This window comes from Chenopodium quinoa, unplaced genomic scaffold (assembly GCF_001683475.1).
Source record: "Chenopodium quinoa cultivar QQ74 unplaced genomic scaffold, ASM168347v1, whole genome shotgun sequence".
NCBI classification, from domain to species: domain Eukaryota; kingdom Viridiplantae; phylum Streptophyta; class Magnoliopsida; order Caryophyllales; family Amaranthaceae; genus Chenopodium; species Chenopodium quinoa.
Window position 1 is genome coordinate 3,282,371 of NW_018743175.1, and position 18,803 is coordinate 3,301,173.

Here is an 18,803-nt window from a genome sequence, read left to right on the forward strand (position 1 = left end):
CATCAATAGTATGAAGTATTTGTGTTGCTTCAATTCAACTGAAGCTTTTTTTTTTCATTTCAAATGGCTAAAAAATCCAAACCTTGGAAGACCCTCCTCACAAAAGCGAGCACACCTAATGGTATGAAACTTCAATAGAAGAAATATATAGGTTTAAAAAACTAGGTATTTGGTAACTATTGAAATTAAATGAAATGACTACACTTACTACTAGTAGTCCACTTCAACTTCCCATGGATGGACTTTCGACATGAACCCAAACTTGTGGCAACAAGTGAACATAAAACCCACATATAATTGTCTTTCTCAAAGCAGTTTATTTTTGGTACTAGTGGACCAAAATTTTATAACAATTTTACAAATCTAGTGTAATGATATGTCTAAAATCAATCAATATCATGAACTAAATTTCAACAATATATACTACGTAATATTTATCTATTTTCCTTATTCCTTCCATTTTTTTTAATAATATTATCACCCAATAAGATGCCAATGTGGATATTAAAGGACCACTTGATTTGGATGTTTTCTCTAAGCAATATATATAAATTATTAGCAATAAAACTAAACTAAATTAATAAATAATTCAATAAAATTAAAGAATTGCCTTTTTTGCTTCTTCTAGGTAGCTAGCCTTCTTTGCTTGAGGGGAGATGAGACAATTTGTTAAGTCTTAATCTTGGGTTATATTGTTATAATTATAACTTTGTGTTATTATAATTATATATAATGGGAAATGTGGGTGAATTTGGGCATGTGGGTCTCTTCCATTCTTACTTTAATTTCCTTAAAGCTAAAATCTCTACCGTCCATTTCTTCTATATATATGGATATTCTCATGCCTCTTATTAATTGTAATCCCAAGTACCATCTTCTATTCTCCTTCTTAGCTTCATTCCTTCAACTTTTACTCATCATCAATCTTCTCATTCTCAAAGACCTCATCATTCTTTATCAATGGCTATTGGTGGGGTGACCAAGAAGGTACTAGCTAGTCTCTTAGTTATTCTTCAATGATCTTCGATCTTCTTAGCTTTCATTTTTCGCTCAATTCTTGTTACAAGAAACGACCACACATAAAACATGGCTTGGGTTAACCTAAAACACGAGGGTGAACATGCATGAAATTTGAAATAAAGAGATCAAAGAGTGAAAAAACATAAAAGAACGGAAAAGTTCTTATATATTAGTAGTTTCGAACATTGTCTAACCAAAAACTCGAGCTTAACCATTAGATTAAGGCTCAAGAAAGCATATATTTTCAGTCATTCATCATACATTAATTTTTTTTTTAACCTGTACTTCTCGTTTTAGGGAGATCACTTTGGTGATCATGCAAAGAAAGTTGTGCATGAGGCAATTTAGCGTGACTACATAAAAAAATATGGTAGTAGGCTAGTAGTCCATAACGGAAAGATTAATTGTGCAAGTCATGGCTAAAAAGTTTCGAACAATTTGCTTTGAGTGATTTCATGATTTAATCATTCATTTTTAAATATATAATGCTTATAATATATGGTTTTTATATATTATTTAATAATTTCTTTTTCTTCAATTTTTTTGTTAAAAAAAACAGAAAACAATGAAGAAAGAGCAAGATGATGTTTACACAATGGATGGAACAGTGGACTGCAGAGGCCATCCTGCCAACCGCCAAGAAACTGGGAAATGGTTTGCAAGCAATATTATCCTTGGTAAGCTTTATTTATTTATATATATGATCCTTTAATTAATTAATTATCACACAAAATAAATTTATTCTCTTCTAAAATTTTGCAGTTTTAATTGCTAATACTATATAGTTTATTTTTGTGACAATCTCTAGTGCAATTTTAAAAAAAATTATGTGAGGTCTACGAGTATATATGGTTCCACGTGCTCCTCTTAATTATACTTATTCCACTAAAAATTAAGAAATTTAGTCATAATTGAAAAAAAATACTAATTACTTTGAGATACCAACTAGAATTTTCGGATGTTTGTCCTGCATAGTTTAGAGTGACATTCTACACTATTTTGTAAACATAACACTAATAATAATAGCAAAGTTTTAATTAGAATTTTCTTACAATATTCTCGACAAATCTCCGTTCTTAATTTCTTACGAAGAACTTAAACTCTAAAACTTAACAAATACAAAATCGGAATAATTTTTTTTTGTTGATTCACTAGGCAAGACAAACTCGTTTTCATATACAGTACATTATACGAATAATTTTTTTATTTTTTATTTATTATTATTTTTTTTATATATATCGATATAATTATACCGTAAAGATATTATTTCTATTTGAAATTTGTTGTCAAATGATGTAAGCATAAGTCAGAGACAGTATAAGCATTCTAAAGATCTTGCCTAATCATACGTGATGGCCTTTTCGCTAATGAGATTATTAAGAGAATCATTAGTATTTTTTATTTATTTTAATTCGATCCTCTAAGGTTTAAAGTATGACGTACTAAAATCTTTTTAAAGGTCATATTATGGTATTAAGGTTATTTCTAATTAAAAAATTAAGGTCCCAAATCTTCTGGGGTCTAATTGTTAAGACGTGTACTATTTCTCACAACAAAATAATATCGTAGCAGTGGAGTATCTTTTTACCTCATATTCCACTGTCTAATTAAAAGTACATCCATTTTATTAATTCGTTCTCATATAATATGTATAGTACATAATTTTAGGTTAATTTGGATCTTTAATCTTGTTTTATTTCCACTTTATTTGATGTCATTCTTTTAACCTTATTAATGGGGAAACATACCCAACAGGGCAACATATATTTGCTCCCACCTAAAGATTAAATAACATAAAAAAAATAATAGTTATATTAGAATCAATATGTGAAATTATTGTCAATTATTTATATTTTCTTTTAGCTAGGATTATCGGAATCACTTTTTAAACAAATTGTAATTCAAAATTTGGCGAGTCTAATTTAGCTAAGTCGTATTAGTAATTTTGACTTTTTTCAAACGTCTATCAATATTAATAGTTGGTATATGTGAATTTAACGTAAAGATAAACCGACTATATTAATAAAATGATAAAACCTGTGAAGGGTTAATAGAAACTCGTGAAAGAATGTTTTCCATGCTACTTAATTCTGTCCTTATTGAAGATTAGGAAAGATGTGTTTGAGTTGGATTTCATTATATCCATAGATCAAAAGCATTTTTCTTGTTGTTCTTTTGTGAAAATGGTTGAAGATTCAATATGAATAGAATCCAAGGTACTGAACAACCAATCATAGATAATCAAGGTATCTGCAGCATAATTATGATTTCAGTTTATTTGCCAGTTCAACATATACAGGAAAAAAGACAAGTTCCACGCATTTTTCATTAGCAGATCATAAATGAAACATTTATTATATCAATGTTTGGCATGCAGCATATGAAAAGATGTTTACAAAACTAAGTTTTATAGGAAACTCAACCTATATGGTATATTTCCGTCAAAATAAAACTACACAAATGTATATCATATACAAAGTACGAAGTACATATTAATCATTTACTGTAGTTGATCCACGTCACCGTAAAACCATAAACAATTTTTTCTAAAGATTATTCGTCCTAAGTCTAAATTTAAATTTTTTTTATTGGCTGAAATTTTATGTTTTACCGTATCAACGATGCAACTGATATAAGTCATATAACTATAGGTCGGTATCAGATTTTTTTTTTTTTTTTTTTTTTTTTTTTTTTTTTTTTTTTGGGGGGGGGGGGGTACGATATAATTGTGTGATATAGAAGTAGTAACATACATGGAAAAGATGACAAAATGACAACCCATATAATTGAAGAATAGGGAGAATGTAACTGAGCAACGCATGCAGAAGAAAGTAAAGACATAAAAGTACATCACCCAAATAAAAACAAATTTAAGGGGTTCCCATGACATATGCTTTTGCCTTGTACAACATCAACATATAACTTATACATATAGATTTATGACATAATTACAAATATATATAATAAAGTGCACTCATTTTCTAACTATAAATTGTTGATATGAACGCTAACTTATGATTTTATATTTTGTATATTTTGGTCTTCCTTCGTCACTCATTATAAGAAAAGTTAATGTTTTGATCGATAAGTTGTTATCCGTTTTAGAGATATAGAATAATAATCTTAAACACTGTATACATTAAGGGAGGTTTTAAATCGTAAACCTTAATAGTACGTGCCCTATTCTTCTTTTACGGAGTACAAATTGATAAACTAGTGATTTGGATACTATGGAATAGTTATCTAGTTTCATATTAATCCTCTCTTTTTAGTTCCAACTTAGCATGAGGTCTTAGACCTCGGGTTCCTATATATCCTTATCTTATGTGGATATACATTGAGTCGAGATTGTAATTGATTGATAACAAACCGATCGACACTCAAAACATGCTCATTGGATCTCATCCTTGGCAAATTCGTTTCTAATTGTCACTCTTAGATTGCATTAAATTGCAAAATATAGTAAGAAATATTTACCTAATTGAGAAGTTGTACCCATAAAGCCAAAAATTAATGATCTATATTCATAGATGAAATGTGGGGTGGTATCTAAATCCTATTTGAGTAGCAAGAATCTTCAAGGGTCACATCATAAAATTATTTTGTGGGAACCTTTTTCTTGGCTTAAATTTTGCCAAGCTCTCTTTTCATACAAAGGTGTGGAAAACTATATAATATCTACCTTATTACTAATTAAGTTGATTTTTCTTCATGTTAATTAATCATCATCTCATAATTCAAAAATCACATACTTTTCCATACCATAATTAAGCATCATGATCAGAGCAAACCATATAAATAGAACTTACCCAATTTTTGGTCCGATTTTGACACCAACCAGAAGAATGAAAAATTGAAAACAAAATAGATTACAATCCAATTTAAACATTAGAATTCATTATACCAAAATTTTAGAACCTTGTGCTGTTATAACAAAAAGAGAAGATAAAACGTAAATTCTCGGTGTTAGAAAAGACAAAGAATATAAGGACTAACATTTCAGAATGTGACCTAGAGAAAAAAATAGCAGGTAGATGGCTACAGAAATGAAAAGGGATCATAAGTTTTCCTCTCTTGTATGTCATACAAATTGTGCCTCATCAGCCACATATAGATGAAATATGCACATCACTGACAACAACATGGGTTGATAGTGAATACATAACTCAATCATAGATGTGTATAGCGACATGGTACATAAATCGACAAATGCACGTAAACAACAATGACCGTGTATGCGTGTTAATTGATTGTGATGTGTGTATGATAGGGATCGGTTCAGTCCGTCTAACCAACAGTTAGGCGGGAAAAATAGACCGATCTTCAGTAGATGAAAGCCTCGATTAGATGACAACGAATAAAAATAGCTACATTCAGTGTTCTATATGAACTGAAAACATCGCGACTGAGACAAATAAATCAATTAAAAATCATTCATGGACCAGATTGAACTACATTGGCTGATAATTTTTCAAGGATTCTGAAGTTTTACTGAATTAGGATGCTCTTGCTATCGGACTATCAGGCCACTAGTCTTTTACTTGTATAATTTTATAGCAGACTTAAATGATTAATTTAATTACTATTTACTATCTTTAAGGTTTCTATATATCTTCTACTTCTAATATATTTTCATGTGATGAATCAAAAACAGTAAATCAAGGATTGGCTACCTTGGCATTTTTCGGTGTTGGAGTGAACTTGGTACTATTCTTGACAAGAGTGCTAGGGGAAAACAACGCCGATGCTGCAAACGCTGTCAGCAAATGGACTGGAACCGTCTACATCTTCTCCCTTGTTGGCGCCTTCCTTAGTGATGCATACTGGGGAAGATTCAAGACTTGTGCAATCTTTCAGATAATATTCGTCATGGTAAGTATTCATCACTATAAGAATACTTCAGATTTCATCCTATAGGCTAACATGTAATAAGGAACTATATGCAAGGACCTCGAATATATAATGCAGAAAGAACTAAGTCATTTAATGGGACTTGTATTCCAGGAAACATACATAACATGATCAACACAATCTACAAGTTCTCCAAATTCATTTTTTTTGTAAACCTTCTTACATGCACTTACCAAATTACCATGATGACTTTTGATGACAGGGTTTGGCTTCGCTTTCTTTATCCACGTATCTTTTCCTGCTGAGACCAAAAGGTTGTGGAGATAGAATCACTCCATGTGGGAAACACTCGAACATGGAGAAGGGACTGTTTTACCTCTCTATTTACCTTGTGGCCTTGGGATATGGAGGATATCAACCGAACATAGCAACATTTGGCGCTGACCAGTTTGATGAAGACTATCAGAAGGAATCACACGCGAAGGTGGCTTTTTTCAGCTACTTCTACCTAGCAATGAATCTTGGCTCACTCTTCTCCAACACTCTACTGGGATACTTTGAAGATGAAGGGATGTGGGCTCTAGGATTCTGGGCATCAGCTGCCTCTGCCTTTCTGGCACTCGTTTTATTCCTTGCCAGAACACCAAAATACCGACATTTCAAGGCAACAGGCAACCCCCTTTCAAGGCTAAGCCAGGTTCTTATTGCTGCAATCAGGAAATGGAGGACTAATATGCCAGAAGGAGAGGGACTGTACGAAGCAGAAGAAAAGGAATGTTCCACAGAAGGAAGCAGAAAGCTGCTCCATAGTGAAGGTTTCAAGTAAGTATACAACCATACAAGTACTATCATACTCTAACAACTAAATTACCCTGAAATTTGAACTAAATTTCATCACGTATTTTCTACTTGCATCATTCAGTCTCCTAATAAGCTGCAATGCTAAGATCGATTACACATATCTATAGAACATTTATGAAAACTAACCTGAGTTGGTCGTGTCTTGCAGATTCTTAGACAAAGCAGCATATATTAATTCTGGGGATTTCTACAACCAGGAGCAAGGTCTTCGAAACCCATGGCGTCTTTGCCCCATAACACAAGTCGAGGAAGTGAAGTGCATATTAAGACTACTTCCCATATGGTTGTGCACCATAATCTACTCAGTGGTGTTTACTCAAATGGCATCACTTTTCGTTGAGCAGGGTGCTGCTATGAAAACTACTGTCTCAAACTTTCGAATCCCGGCTGCAAGCATGTCCAGCTTCGACATTCTAAGTGTCGTAGTTTTCGTTTTCTTCTATAGAAGAGTTCTTGATCCCCTTATGAGCAGATTGAGGAAGACAGAGTCTGGTGGGCTAACCGAGTTGCACAGAATGGGTATTGGTCTAATTATAGCAGTAATGGCCATGGTCTCAGCAGGAATTGTGGAATGTTACAGACTCAAATATGCCATAAAGGATTGCCCTCATTGTAAGGCACCAAACCCCAGCACCCTGAGCATTTTCTGGCAAATTCCACAGTATGTGTTCATCGGAGCATCTGAAGTTTTCATGTATGTTGGTCAACTGGAGTTTTTCAATGCCCAAGCACCTGATGGACTAAAGAGTTTCGGAAGTGCTCTGTGTATGACATCAATCTCATTGGGAAACTATGTGAGCAGCTTAATCGTCTCAATAGTTATGAAAATCTCAACAGAGGATCATATGCCGGGGTGGATACCAGGGAATCTCAACAAGGGTCATTTAGACAGGTTTTACTTCCTATTGGCAGCTCTTACAACAATAGATTTTGTTGTCTACATCTTATGTGCAAGATCTTACAAACGCATCAAGATGGAAGGAAAATCTGGCGAAGAACATGGTCAAATCAGTTATGATGTCTGATGTCTTCAACAAGGTTTGCACAGTAAGCCAGTAAGGCCTTCATGCTTTGCTTGAATAAGAGGTAGTGTCCATACACCTTGACGATGTTTTCTAGGGGGTGGGAGAGGGGAAGATCATTTGACGAAAGTAACAGGAACCATTAGAACTTGTCACTCTTACCTATGAATGATTGAACGATAACATTGAACCACTGTATTCTCCTAAAGAGCCAGGATTGAGCAACAAGTTCAAGGGAATTGCTGTTTTTTAGCTCTTTCAACTGAATGCTCATATGTGGGCTCTAATTGTAGGGACTGAGCTATGTATTTCAATTGTACTAATCAATTGTGCTAATAGACGGCCCGTTTTCTATTGGTCTTTTTTTTTCTTTAACTTTCATATGCAAACAAGTCTATTGCACATCAGCACAATTGAGCCTATAATTAAGCTTCAGAAGCATATATTAATTGGAAAAAAAGGATAGATATTAGACCACATCAAGATCCCAGAAAGACTCCAAGTTACCACAGAGCAAGTGAAGTGATGAAAGAAAAACAACACGTAATTGGCACCACGTACAAAGGAATACTGATATCATAGTAACTCAGAAAGCAAAACATCTTAAAGCAATATAGAACAATTAACATGGTGTACCAAGTTGCAAATTCTAGTCATTTTAGGTTCCAAAGTATACTAGCATTTGAAACAAACCAGAATACCTAAAATCTCCGGAACAAGCTAAGAACAAACCCACTCATTTGTGCAACGAACCAATAGTGCACAATTAGTTAGAAGGACAACAAAGTTAACAGCAATTGGATCCTGTTCCAATCACTCAGTTGCCTTTCTGAAATAAAATTAAGAAATGTCAGCCACTCCCGTTATCAAAAACATTGATCACTCGCCAGTTGCCACTGCCCCGACCCAAATATATGAACAAAAATGAACACTGCAGACCATGACCACGGAAGTTCATTCAGGTATAACCATAAGCTTTAAGGCACTTGTAATAAAATTGCCAAGCATAACAGTTACTAAAAAAACCCAATAATTGTGACAGCGCTTAAAAGAAATTTATAGATAACCAAGCTAAGGCTGTATACTTGTATAGTATAATAAGGCAGCACCTTAAAATTTAAAATCAAAAGCAAAACCATCAACCAAAGCTAATAAACTTTTTGCAATGCACAGGTTCCTTTGAAACCTAAGTATGAAAAAAAAATTGATGCATACATGGACTACGATAACTAAAATAACTAAAAGCATTGTCATTATTAGATAAATTAGACCTTACACTATCTAGAATCCAGTGCCTCCAAAATTTCCAGCAGCATGTAACAAACACGTGTATTGAACAAATTAGCCTTGAACTTTACGGACTTGTATGTGATGACTGGATTCTTGACGCCAGATTGGCTGTGCTCCACTTTGGACCAGAGTAACATGCTGTCCCTCCTTTACTAGTGCCTTGCTCTGTTACACATGAAATAAACCACAAAATCAGAAATTAATGTCAATAATGAAGAATCTGTGAAGTTTGAAGCATCAAAAGAACTCACTGTCAACATCTTTAGAGCCCGAGAGAATGTTTCCTCTGCATCATCTGAAAATTCCATATAAATGGGCATCACCCCATGATATATAGACAGCCTCTGCTTTACCCTTTGTCTGGAAAGCAACAACAGGAGTAGCTCAATACAGTAGGTATAGTGATAGGACCGTAAAATAATACCAATTTCTAATATGATATAATACAGGATAGACAAGACATCAGGTCATATAAATGCAGCACGACAAACAAGTCATTAAATTTAGCTCATATTAAGCATATAATTGTGCAAAAAAAAAAAAAAAAAAAAAAAGCATATAATTGTCCTTTGGAATCAAGATTATCAAAAAGTCATAGAAAAGGTCTTGGAAAAGCTTGATAGAAGCATAAAAAATATATATAGTAAAATAAAAAATAAAAAATAAAATGACCCAAAACACATAAAAATATTTGAAAGATTTTGCATGCTCTACAATGACAGTGGACAAAGGTCATCATAGTATTTGAAGATAAAATGGTATTACGGTTCTGATCCTGCCATAACAAGCTGATTTGATTTTTCAGTACTTAATGACTTCAATCATTATGTGTTAATCTATCAACATTCATGACATATAACCTTTTGTTAAACTGTTTAGTTCTGTTAATTGTCCTCGTAACAAGAAAAGGCCTAGAGACTGCTAAAAAAGATCATGCTATGCGAGTAAGCGCCCACAAACATTATTATTGCTGGAATAAAGCTTTTTTAACTATGGTTCTATTGACTAGATTTGGATGCAAAATTGATGATATTTGATATCTCTTAGCAGGACAAAAAACTTAAAAGTTGAAACCCGTAATATCAAGATTTTGGTATACATGTTTAAGAATATCATTCTATATGCCTGTTAGATTTGCTTTGCGAAAATAATTGCACACTTACTCATTAGTGAAGGCAAATATTGTAGAAGACGGCCGAAAGTGGCTAAGATGAATAGCCATTGATCCTGTTTTTGTAAATACAATGACTGGAGTGCCAAGAGTGTTGGCCATGGTATTTGCATGGAAAGCAAACATCACGCCCATATGGCTCTGCAAAAGGTGAACAAACATCAGTATCTACAGATAGAGAGACTATCATATTACCTCACAGACATAAATTCTAATTCATTTAGATTAACACCCCAACGTTCAAACTCTTTTCCAAGCCAGTTCTGGCTTGGCGGTGCATAGGCAAGTCATTAGCACCAAGGACTTGAATGAGATGGGATAGGAAGAAACAATAGAGCAATCACAGGAATTCACAATCTAAGCGAAATTTAAACAGAATCGTTTAGCAGCCATAGAAAGTAAGTGAAAGGGTAATTTCTTGTAAAAGCTCTTCACACAGCCATATTATATGAATGAATAGATGGCATAGTGAAAGAACCACCACACACCTTGTATACACTAGATGGTACAGGAGGAGAGTCATTTGTTGGTTTCAAACTTGACTCCATCCTTAGTGCCACAGAATGCATCACCTTAACAGCCTTCAATGGGTACCTTCGGCCAATAAAGTGCAATTTGAGCAAAACTAGAACGTATGAATGACATGACTTAAAGATGCATATGACACATTCAAAGAGAAAAACTGAAGCAAGTGTTGTCGTATGAAGTAGCCACATCCTTAGCAATTAGACTTACTTTCCATGAGCAGTTTCTCCAGACAGCATAACTGCATCAGAACCTTCTCTAACAGCAATTGCAATGTCAGAAACCTCTGCCCTGGTGGGTGTCGGATGATCAATCATGCTCTCAAGCATATTAGTTGCGACAATAACTGGTTTCTGCATGCTGTGACACCAATTAATGATTTCCTCCTGAAAATTCGCATGCATATATTTTAATCAGTGGTTATGCAAAGCTACAGAAACAACATAAGATCTCTTGAGGGACATGGAAAAAAAATAAATATCCATTGCTAAAAGAAAAACTCTACAAAAGAGAATCAATAGCTTTAGCTCCACCTAATTAGAAACGGAAATGCATTTTAAATTCCATTTACATAACCATATTTGTATAAACTAACAGGATTCTTAAATTTTTACTGTTTTACTATATGATATCTTAAAGGACGTTGATTTATACTTCAAATGAGTCACTCCTGAAAGTTAATAAAGATAAATTATTTATTTATCAGTAATCAACTTCAAATCATACAAGATAATCCTACAAAACACTGACAAGTTTCAAACGAGAAGCAAACATATTGTTGTAATTGGAAAATCACATTAAAAATCATAAATTCCACTTCCCAGCTGAATAGCTCATTCACCCATATCATATATCATGGAGATGTATATAAAATATTTACCTGATATATAGGCACATCCTCAATAGGAAGCTCAGCTCCAAGATCCCCACGAGCAACCATTGCCTGGACAACATTATAGATGACCAGAACATCAAAACCATGACTTCATATGGACAAAGGTATCATTAGAGAAGAAAGGCTTATAAAGAAGGAAAATTGAAAAATGACCTACCCCATCCGATGCTGTAATTATAGATTGAAGGTTTGGTATTGAATCTGCACTTTCAATCTTCACTATAACATCAATATCAGCATTGCAACCTATAAAGTAGATAAAACGAAGTCAGCAACAATTGAGTGCTGGAAAGCATATTCTAAAGAGAAAAAAGCTATGTCATCTTTACTTTTAAGGTAATTTTTCAACTCAATAACAACTTTCTTATCCTTCACAAATGAAACAGCATAGAAATCAACTTTATTCTCAACCCCAAACTTAATGTCCTCCCAATCTTTGTCTGCAAAAATGACACAAGAAGACAAATTATCACACATAAAATGATGCAAAGAAGATGCATGGAAAAATATTAAGTAGATGGAAAAACAAACCTGTTATTGATGGGAGATTTGCACTTTTACCACGCACATTCAAATGCCGCCTAGATTTGAGCTCCCCACCATCAATTACCTGGCATTTTACGGTGTCTTCTGTCTTGGATTTCACGGCAAGTGATATCATTCCACCTAACATAATAAAGCAGTTTCAATAAACACCAGAGTCCAGTATTGAAGAATATATCTACCACACTAGGAATTATAGGAAACTCTCTCTACTTGGACCAACCAAATGCACATAAAGCCCCGTTAGATTACAGCTCTATAAAAGTGCAGAATCTAACTCTCATGGGCTGAGTTATGTTGTAGAACCGTGAGAAATACTGCTTCCTGGGCTAGAGTAACTACATCACGTATGTAACTAAGAAACCAAAATTTGTAACACATAAGATATATGACACTGATATATGTATAGCATTTCAACCACTTGATATCAAGTTCCAGACAGAAAGATGGCTAGTACTAACATCCATATTGAACTTAACTCTGTATTCGTCACCAACATTATCAACTATTAGACCCATTTTCAAAAACATAGCACGCTTTCTACAAGCCAAATGTGTTTCACACTATGATTTCTAGAATCATCTATTATCCTCCTATAATATTACACCAAGGTCCATTCTCATATCCCAATAGGTCCCATGATTCCTTCATCACTCATAGATTTTAGATGCAAATTGAATGAAGGTTCAATGTAACTAAAAGTTGCACCTACATTCTTGTGTGCATAACAGCAAAGATATAAAACCTCACAAACAAAAACAATCAATTATAGGTCAGCAAGAGCCTTTTTCTTTCAGCCAATTAGCATAATACAATTTGTAGCTTTACTATAGCAACTAAATACAGGGTATCACATCTATTAAAATATAATCTTTACAAAAAAAAAAAAAAAGCTAAAATACTTACCATCAACCAGAAGTATATCTCCAGCCCCTACATCATTCACAAAATTATCATAATTGACACTGACAGTATTCTGTGTGCTTACTCCTCTTTTGATAGTAAAATTGAATTCTTGTCCCTCTTCTAGTAAGATAGGTTGAGGTACATCTCCACTTCTAACCTCAGGACCCTATATGAAAACAAATACAATAGCACAACTTTTACTCTAAGTCACGCATAATAAGCGTCAAAGCAAGAGCAAAAGAAGAGAGAGGTTCTGTAGGAATACAGAATGAGATCCGATTCATGAGGTTAAGAATTGTAAGCAAGGAATTGTTTTTTACATGAATACAGAGTTAATAAACAGAAATGAAAACATGACCCAAGTCACATAAAGTATGGTAATAAATCACTTCTGTACTTCCCTAAAAGATCAGATAATCCGTCAGACTTTACTGCATAACAAAATAGAATCTGTGGTTGTCCAGGCAGCCATTAAGGCTAAGTTGGGAAGAATTAAAATCCCACCTTATGAGACTTAGGGTGTGTCTATGATTTAAACATATGGCTTAAAATACATGTGAACAGGCTAAAACATCAACCAAATAAACATCAAAATTAATCACTGCGAGAGAAGCAGCACACAGCCATTAACACTCAGGTAACCCAATAAATCCTATACATTATGAATCACAACAGATATCCAGTCTTCCCAAATGGATGTTTCTGAGCAACACGGCTATCCAACAGTCTTACCTCTTCATAGCCATTTCAAATATGGAATAGCTAAAACACCAATATTCTATTGTTGTCTATGAACTTGTGATACAGATAAGGATTGTGGTTCAAGCGCAAAAATGGATTAGTGATGCAGGTTTGTTGCAAACTACTTCTTTACGAAGATAACTGACAATAATGAATTAGTGGTTGTGCAGGATAAAATCTCCACTGCGAATAAATCCCAATGGAAGAGCGTGAAGATTATGCATCCAACTCTAGAGGTGTCAAAAGAGTTCAGCTTGAATTCCTCACACCAGAAGTTCATAAGAGCAAAAATCAGGCAAGAAAAAACAGCATAAATCATAAAACTAACGACGAATATCTGGCACTTAAACAAAAATGACAGAGTAATTAAAGAGCATTGTATATTACCTTGGTATCCAACATTATAGAAATAACCTTGTCATCAAAGTGAGCATTGTATTCTCTAACCAAATCAATGGTTTTCTGATGTGAAGCATGGTCACCATGTGACATATTTAATCGCGCCACATTCATTCCTTCCTCTGCTAGTTTCCAAATCATTTCACGACTGCTCGTCGAAGGACCAATCGTACAAACAATTTTAGTTTTTCGCCAAGCATTAGATTTCGGTTCATCCGAAAGTAAATCAACAGATTGCAGCACAAAAGGACCCTATAGAGCAGCATACATAAACAAAGTTCCAATTAGTTCAATGATGCAACCAAATCATCCAAAACCCACAATCACAAAAATTCAAAAATTTCTCCATTCAACTCGTAACAAATCTCGTAGCCAATAACAATGCATTAAATTCAAAACAATAACATCGATTCCTCTGATTATAAACACTTAACTATCATTCATTAACGCGATATTCTTGTCAAATATGAATTGAAATATCACATGGAAATCAATCAATAAAATTGGACAAATAAATACAAATTAAATAAAAACTCACAGGGGAGATAGGGCCGTTGGGAAAATCGAAACTAGTTGCAGGTTCAGTGCTTTTAACAGATCGAACAGTAAAGGACTCCTTCGATAAACATCGTTTTGCGCTTCTAATGCTTAGAATCCTACCATTGTTGCTAGAACAACCACCTTTGAAGAAAACTTCGCTGACATTTTTAGCAGACGATAAACGACGATCAGAAACGACGTCGGATTTCAGCATTGACATTTGCGACGTAAGATTCATAGTCGCCATTATTGATGAATTCGAGAAAAGAGATGGATGAATGCAGGGTATAAGAGAGGGGCGGAACTCCTGAGGTTTTGAGCTACTTATTATGAACTAATAATAATTCGGGGTTTTTTTGTGGTGTAAATCATTGAGAGTAATTAATATTTTAATTATTAAATAATTAGTGTTACAGAGAGAAGAGGGGTATGAAAGAGAAACAAAAGGAAGGGGGTTGAACGGCTCCTAAAGTGTTGGGTCAGATTTGAAGTATCTGCCCTACCTACCTGGAGCGAGTATTTTACCCCACGTGACACGTGACTTATTTTCTCTTTCTTTTTTTAGGAACATCTATGCCACTGTAATGTGTAAAGGCATCTTTTCTTTCAAGATTCCTAAAGTATCCTAACTCCTAAACTCTTAACTCTCTCTGGTTTTTGTTTTGCAATAAGTGCCACTTCTACAGTCCTACTCCTACCCAAATGTCTCTAGCTGTCTAGTACGGGGTATGTGACTAGTGTGACTGTGAGTGTTCAAGGTCCGGTTTGATGTACTCCGTAAGTCCGTAGTTTAATTTGACACCCGAATCAAACCATATACGGAGTATCATATATGGGTGTGATGAAAAATTTATAGAAAATGAGAAAACACAGGTATTTTAACCTGAGATACATATCAGGGGCAAATTCGTCATTTTTAGTGCATAACTTGGGTTAGTTTTGCAATTTTGTCAAAAAAAATTTTGTATTTTCACGCTATAATAGAAGGCTTCAATGAAGCATTGAAGAACTTCAATGGAGAAATGGAATAGTTGAAGGGGCTTCAATGGAGGACGACCTAAAACCTTCCCCGTAAGGTTTAACCTTGCCCTTCTTTTCTCCCTTTATAGTTAGGGTTTTCGTTGATAATATGGTGGTGACAGTAGTTGTTCACGACCCACTTCTATGGAGGAGGAGGAAGCATGAACAAGATTAAGATGAAAAAGATGAGGCAGGAAGAAGAAGAAAACATAGAAGAAATAGTACAAAAAAAATATTAAAAAATTCATATAATTCTTCTTATTTACAAATATGCCATATTGAGATACATTAATGTATCTTTTTTTTTTTTTTTAAGGAAATACATCTATATATTTCATGCTGAGATAATGGGGTTAGCTGCCCTAGCTCTAAATAACTACTACTATTTATGAAATATTTTATTTTGTATTTATTAAAATATAGAGATAGTTTTTTGCACTTATTGAAATAGGATGGATGCATATTAGATTGATCCCTTTTTTCAATGATGTTTTACTTGTATAAAGTTATGTGCCAGCTTCCTCCTCAGTCAAATCTAACTTCACCCTTGCTTCATATAATGTTTTACTTGTATGAGTAATAATTAGTAATAAGTGGTTTCTTTTTCAACCTTTTATTTTTTGAAAAACATGTGGCCCAGTGTGATTAATCAATTGCATTTTGTGGTGCAATTTGGTTTAAAAATTTTGGAAACCGCAACTTAACAACAAATTGCAGTTTAATCAAAATATTAAACCACACAATATCGCGAAAAACGTGGTTTGATTTGCAATTTGAATCGTACACTAAATAGCCCATAACCCTAATGTAAAAAAAAATTAAAATTAGTGTTCGTGATTTTTTTTAAAAGGGGAAATAAGAGAATTTTGAGTACCTACCTCTTTACTGATTAATTTTACACAAGTATTGACTAAATTGAACAAATTTTATTACTTTGTTTTTGATGCACTTTTTACATAGATTATTAGATTATCAATTTTTACCAAGTATTGATACATATTCTAATTTAATATCATATCTCTCTCTCTTTTTTTTTTTTTTTTTTTTTTTTAATGAAAGACGTTTGGTACCACATATTAAAATGTCATCTCTTTTATACTCCCTCTGTCTCATAATACATGACACAATCAATATTGCACATATGTCAATGCACTAATTTGACTTTAATTTTGTATAATTAAATATTAATGAATTATGAAACCTTATATTAATACCTATTTAACTACATATTTTATGATAAAATATGTTTTTTATTAAGTTAGTAAAAAAATATGGTCAAAGCTAATGCATAAATAATGAAAAAAGTCCGACGTTTCATGTATTATGGGACGGAGGGAGTATGATATAAGATGCTTATTTACCTGATGTGTAAAAAAAAAAAAATTCTTATTCACCTAATTTACACTCACTAAGAATTTTAGAGATCACTTTATCGTTGATCTTATTCTTTACATAATAGTCCGTACTCCGTAACATTTTTATATTAGAGAAAAGAAAGAAAAAGAAAGTCATTTTCAACTCAAAGACACAAATAAATAGCTTTTACCGAGTGCACTAAAGGAAAAATTCCTAATTACCCCGTAAAGTACAGTACTCCGTAACAAAGACGCTAAAATAATTCCTAAATTTTAGTTGCTACTGTAAACCCGAACCTCTCCCAACCAACCATTCATCCATATTTAGATAGACATAAACAAAACTAACAAACACCCAGAAAAAACGATGAAGTTATCCGTGAAATTCCGAGAAGAAACCCGGCATCAAAACCCACTTTTACGGGCAAAAATCCCCGTCACAATTCTTGGTTTCCCTTTCCTCACCGGAATCGTCGCCGGAGATTCTTCCGACCTCTCTTTCTCTCTCCGCTCCAATTTCACTTCCGGCCCTTCTCTTTCTCTCTCTTACCACCCCACTCTCTCTCCTCCCTCTCATTACCCTTTCTCTCTCTCTCTTAAATCTGGTATTGGCCTCTTTGGTTCTCCTCATGATTCTCCTCTCACTTTTACCGCCAATTTTAACCCTAATTCCTTAGCCCCCACTTTCTCTCTCTTCATTAAACCCCAATTGGGGAATTTCTCTCTCTTCAAATCTGTTAATTCCGATGATTTTAGTACTAATCAGCTTGGTGGGGGTCCACCAAATGGGGAATTATCAACTGGGTCGGTGTCGGATTTTGAGGTTAGGGATGGGTCGAGTGATGGGTCGGGTTTGAGGGGTAAGCCGTTGGTATGGGGTGATTTGAAGAAGAATTCGTCGATTTTGTCTGGGATTTTGGTTGCAGCGAGGACTTCTATGCCATTGACGAAGAGGGCAATGGTTAATTTTAGGTGGGGTGTGAGTTTTCCTTCTGCTGAGTGTGGTGGTGGCGTTTCGGAGGTGAAACCGCAATTTCCGGTGTTGTTGATGAATAAGATTTCGGTTGAGAGGGTTGATGAGGTGAAGAGGGATAAGGAGGATGAGAGGAAGAGGGTTGATGAGGGGAAATTGGGTGATTTTGAGCTTTTGAAGGGGATGTGTAGTTGGATGGGGAGAGAAGTGGAGGATTTGAAGAGGGAGAATAGGGAGATGAAGCAGGCATTGGAGGGTATGAGGGGAAAGGTTCCGGTTTCGAGGAGTCGAGGGGATGGGAGAGAGGGGGATGTTGTGGGGAAGAGGATGATGCCATTGCCTATTATTGAGAGTTCTAGTGAGTTTGATAAATGGAGGAGCAAAAAAGGTGGTGGTAATGGAAATGGGAATGGTGGAAATGAAGAGAATGGGCATAGAGAATCGAAGAAATCGACGAGTAGAATGAGTGAAGTGGAAAATGAATTGCAAAAGGCCATCAAAGCTGCTTCGGCTTAATTAAGGTTTTGGAGCATATATTTCTTCCTTCAATTTGTAAGTTGTAGTTGTTGTTTGTGTATATATATGAATTGAGTTTTGCCTACTTTAGGTTTGTTTTTCTATAGTTTATATGGTATTGTCGCTTACAAGGTTGGCATTTTGACGTTGTAGTAAAAAAAAAAAAGATTTCTGG

General features: G+C 34.3%; 3 protein-coding genes across 3 annotated transcripts; 2 read left to right on the forward strand and 1 right to left on the reverse strand.

Annotated features, from left to right (window-relative positions):
* The first annotated feature begins 834 nt into the window (after nt 1–834).
* LOC110732514 (protein NRT1/ PTR FAMILY 7.3) lies at nt 835–8,129 on the forward strand. Its single transcript, XM_021912464.1, has 5 exons — nt 835–987; nt 1,580–1,697; nt 5,675–5,892; nt 6,134–6,693; nt 6,881–8,129. The coding sequence occupies exons 1-5, from the start codon at nt 961–963 to the stop codon at nt 7,755–7,757; spliced, it is 1,800 nt and encodes a 599-aa protein (XP_021768156.1). The 5' UTR covers nt 835–960; the 3' UTR covers nt 7,758–8,129.
* Nucleotides 8,130–8,787: 658 nt separating this feature from the next.
* LOC110732515 (pyruvate kinase isozyme G, chloroplastic-like) lies at nt 8,788–15,226 on the reverse strand. Its single transcript, XM_021912465.1, has 12 exons — nt 14,763–15,226; nt 14,213–14,476; nt 13,085–13,250; nt 12,167–12,301; nt 11,965–12,075; nt 11,793–11,881; nt 11,621–11,683; nt 10,951–11,126; nt 10,704–10,809; nt 10,208–10,356; nt 9,296–9,404; nt 8,788–9,209 (listed from the first exon to the last, which is right to left on the reverse strand). Exons 1-12 carry the CDS (start codon nt 15,009–15,011, stop codon nt 9,096–9,098), a joined length of 1,731 nt encoding a protein of 576 aa, XP_021768157.1. The 5' UTR covers nt 15,012–15,226; the 3' UTR covers nt 8,788–9,095.
* A 905-nt stretch (nt 15,227–16,131) lies between these two features.
* LOC110732849 lies at nt 16,132–18,628 on the forward strand. The gene is made up of 2 exons (XM_021912849.1): nt 16,132–16,136; nt 17,896–18,628. The coding sequence occupies exons 1-2, from the start codon at nt 16,132–16,134 to the stop codon at nt 18,626–18,628; spliced, it is 738 nt and encodes a 245-aa protein (XP_021768541.1).
* Nucleotides 18,629–18,803: the final 175 nt, after the last annotated feature.

What these genes read in the sequence shown, in the direction of transcription:
- LOC110732515 (XM_021912465.1), bottom strand. Translation starts at nt 15,011, where the DNA reads ATGGCGACTATGAATCTTACGTCGCAAATGTCAATGCTGAAATCCGAC. An exon ending in AGATATACTTCTGGTTGATG is followed by an intron (nt 12,302 to 13,084) that starts GTAAGTATTTTA and finishes TTATTATGTTAG; the next exon opens with GTGGAATGATATCACTTGCC. An exon ending in GGAGAAACTGCTCATGGAAA is followed by an intron (nt 10,810 to 10,950) that starts GTAAGTCTAATT and finishes TATTGGCCGAAG; the next exon opens with GTACCCATTGAAGGCTGTTA.
- LOC110732514 (XM_021912464.1), top strand. Translation starts at nt 961, where the DNA reads ATGGCTATTGGTGGGGTGACCAAGAAG. An exon ending in TGCAAGCAATATTATCCTTG is followed by an intron (nt 1,698 to 5,674) that starts GTAAGCTTTATT and finishes AATCAAAAACAG; the next exon opens with TAAATCAAGGATTGGCTACC. An exon ending in TTCAGATAATATTCGTCATG is followed by an intron (nt 5,893 to 6,133) that starts GTAAGTATTCAT and finishes TTTTGATGACAG; the next exon opens with GGTTTGGCTTCGCTTTCTTT.